The sequence below is a fragment of the Sitodiplosis mosellana genome, unplaced genomic scaffold (genome assembly GCF_009176505.1).
Source record: "Sitodiplosis mosellana isolate CC-2019 unplaced genomic scaffold, AAFC_SMos_1.0 Smas_scaffold_6420, whole genome shotgun sequence".
Taxonomy (NCBI): domain Eukaryota; kingdom Metazoa; phylum Arthropoda; class Insecta; order Diptera; family Cecidomyiidae; genus Sitodiplosis; species Sitodiplosis mosellana.
The window spans coordinates 1-2820 of NW_022601648.1; the positions used below are offsets into that span (position 1 = coordinate 1).

The window sequence follows — 2820 nt, forward strand, 5'->3', positions numbered from 1 at the left end:
TAACATTTCATTTCGAAATCGAAAATATTTTCTAAAGAATTAAATAAATATTTTCGTTTGATTCATTTATTTTCCTTGCAGACACGTTATCAACATTTTTCTGTTGACCTACCAAATTGGCAGTTCTTGCATTTACGTCGTTTTTATGGCAACCAATCTCAGAGCACTAATCGTTGCATTCGGGTTGAACATCGATGTGAGACTTGTCATGGTAATCATTCTACTGCCGTTGATTCTAATTAACTGGGTAAGTTGAAAACCACTTCATCAATCTTTGCCAATGAGCTGGGGAATTCCATTTTTTGAGCCATTTTTTGCTGTACAAATTAAAGTGAGTTACCGCGCAATAAATATTTTAATGTGTTTGTTTCAACATTCAGGTTCGAAAACTTAAGTATTTGGCACCGTTTGCAACAATCGGTAATATTATCACGATTGGATCATTCGGTGTCATCTTTTATTACGTATTCCGCGAACCGTTGACTTTCGAAGGCAAACGACCGTATGCAACTCTTTCGGAATTCCCCATGTTCTTTGATACGGTTCTCTTCGCATTGGAAGCGATTGGTGTCATCATGCCTTTGGAAAATGAAATGAAGAATCCAAAAGATTTTCGCGGAGTAACTGGAATCTTGAATCGTGCCATGTTTGTGATTGTCTCTTTGTATATTGGACTTGGTTTTGTTGGCTACATCAGATATGGAGCCGACATAGAATCTACTATAACCATCAATTTACCTAACGAAATGTATGAGTCTCTCTTTTTTCAAGACCTGTAGAAAAACCATAAAAAATTGATTCCGAATTTTAGGCTAGCTCAAGTGGCGAAAGCAATGATTGCGCTGGGTGTGTTTACTACACATGCTATCGCTTGTTTCGTGGCGGTTGATATCGCTTGGACTGAGTACATTTATAAACGGATTGAAAAGAGCGAACGAAAACTATTGTGGGAATATGCATTGCGTACTGGAGTTGTATTCATCACATGTAGGTGCACCCAATCCTCTTGATTTATACACATTTTCTTGTCAACTTATTCACATTCAATCAATATTCCCATTATCCGATTTACAGTTATCTTGGCAGTCGCGATTCCAAATTTGGGGCTGTTCATTTCGTTGATGGGTGCCTTGGCACTATCGACATTAGGCATCCTATTTCCCGCCTTTTTGGAAACTATATACAAATGGAATAGAACTTCAGGTTATACAAAAGCGATCATTATTTTCAGAAATATACTCATTTGTATGATTGGCTTGGCTGGATTTGTGATTGGTACCTTGCTCAGCCTTAAGGAAATCATTAAGACATATTTATAGACAGACTGATTTATAGAGCGTAGAAGAAAAGCTTTTTTTCTCTAATATTTTACTTTTTAGAACCGTTTTGAAGCGATAATTTATTTAAATTTAAACAGTTGCCCAAATGAAAATTCATCACAAAATGTGTTACTTCAAAGTGATTGGCCAATGGAAACAAAAGAAAAACGACATTTGAGAAAAGAAGAATAAATGACTAGAATAAAACGATAAAATGCAATAGATTTCATTTGATCTTAACAATCACGGTTACTTCGTTTGGTTATCCAAGCGACACATACTTTGTACCCCATTGATTAACTTGACTGTTACAAATATTCTTTTCGTTGCAAAATGACAAAAAAAAAGTTCAAGGCTTAAGAAACGCTTTATTTATTTTATTTATTTTATTTACACCGCCAAAAACTGGCTGAATACATTGTTTGCAGGAAAACGAATCCAAGTGTTTGTACATACAATTTAGTGTGTGATTTATGATTGGAGTCTGGCACATATGTTAACAGGTTCTTATTTTATAGAATTTTGACTGTATTGGAGAGCTTCTACTGGTTGTTGCATTGCGAGTAATGTATCATTCTGTCGAAAACCTCCGCTGGCAGTTCATTGCACCAAAATATTTGGTTCTGTCATCATCTTGCAATTCTCTTTATTTTATTCTTTTTTGTTTATTTATTTATTTATAATAAGAATTTTTTACATTTCATTGAATGAATGTATATAATAAGAGCTATAGTTGATTTCTTCATATATCTCCGCCTCACTCTACATAAAAAATTTACAGATGAAACCCAAGGCCGAAATCGTTCAAACTCCGAGAACACGGTCACGTTGCGCAAGACCCGGACGAACAGCGAATAAAGTCCACTTTTTTGAGAAATTGCCAAAAATGGAAATGCGCTTTTTTGGTACATTACACTATGAAAAGTGAACAATTCTTAGGAGACATCAACGAATTGAAAAAAATAACATTAAATGGGGTTGCTCTCCACTTTGAATGCTCAAAAAGTCGAAACATCACTGAATTTGGCCAAAAGGGGCCAAAGCCTTACTTAAATATCCAAACCAAGTTCCCACCACAAATTATTACCCTTTACATCCATTATTTACCTGAACTTATTTTAAAAAATATACTATAGTGTACGGGGAAAACACTACAATAACAATAATATCACTTGCAAAATGAAATTCGTTCAAAACCCGAGCACAGGCGTGAATGCACTCACTTTGCAAACGCCCTTGTTCAACTAGCCGATTGAAAATAAACCGAGGGGGAAATCACTCAAAAATAATTTCTATTTAGAACTACAAGTAGTTTTTAGGTAATTCGTTGAACAAAAAGTAATTTTGAATGTAGTTTTTCGACTAAAAATTACTACAAATTACTTTTTATTCGATAAATTACTTTTCTATTAGAAATTACTTGTCAAAAATATATTTTTCTATGATAAAAAGTAATTTGTAATTCTCTTCGAAAAAGTAATAGTGAAAGTAATTTGTGAAC

At 34.1% G+C, this 2820-nt stretch overlaps 1 protein-coding gene across 1 annotated transcript; it reads left to right on the top strand.

The window, feature by feature from the left end:
* Nucleotides 1-81: 81 nt before the first annotated feature.
* On the top strand, nt 82-1534 carry LOC129579690 (proton-coupled amino acid transporter-like protein CG1139; the record flags this gene model as incomplete). The annotated part of the gene is given in 4 exon segments (XM_055469857.1): nt 82-247; nt 381-748; nt 812-987; nt 1075-1534. Coding segments are annotated over 4 exon segments (955 nt in total), but the record flags the coding sequence as incomplete, so codon positions are not given.
* Between the last annotated feature and the right edge of the window lie 1286 nt (nt 1535-2820).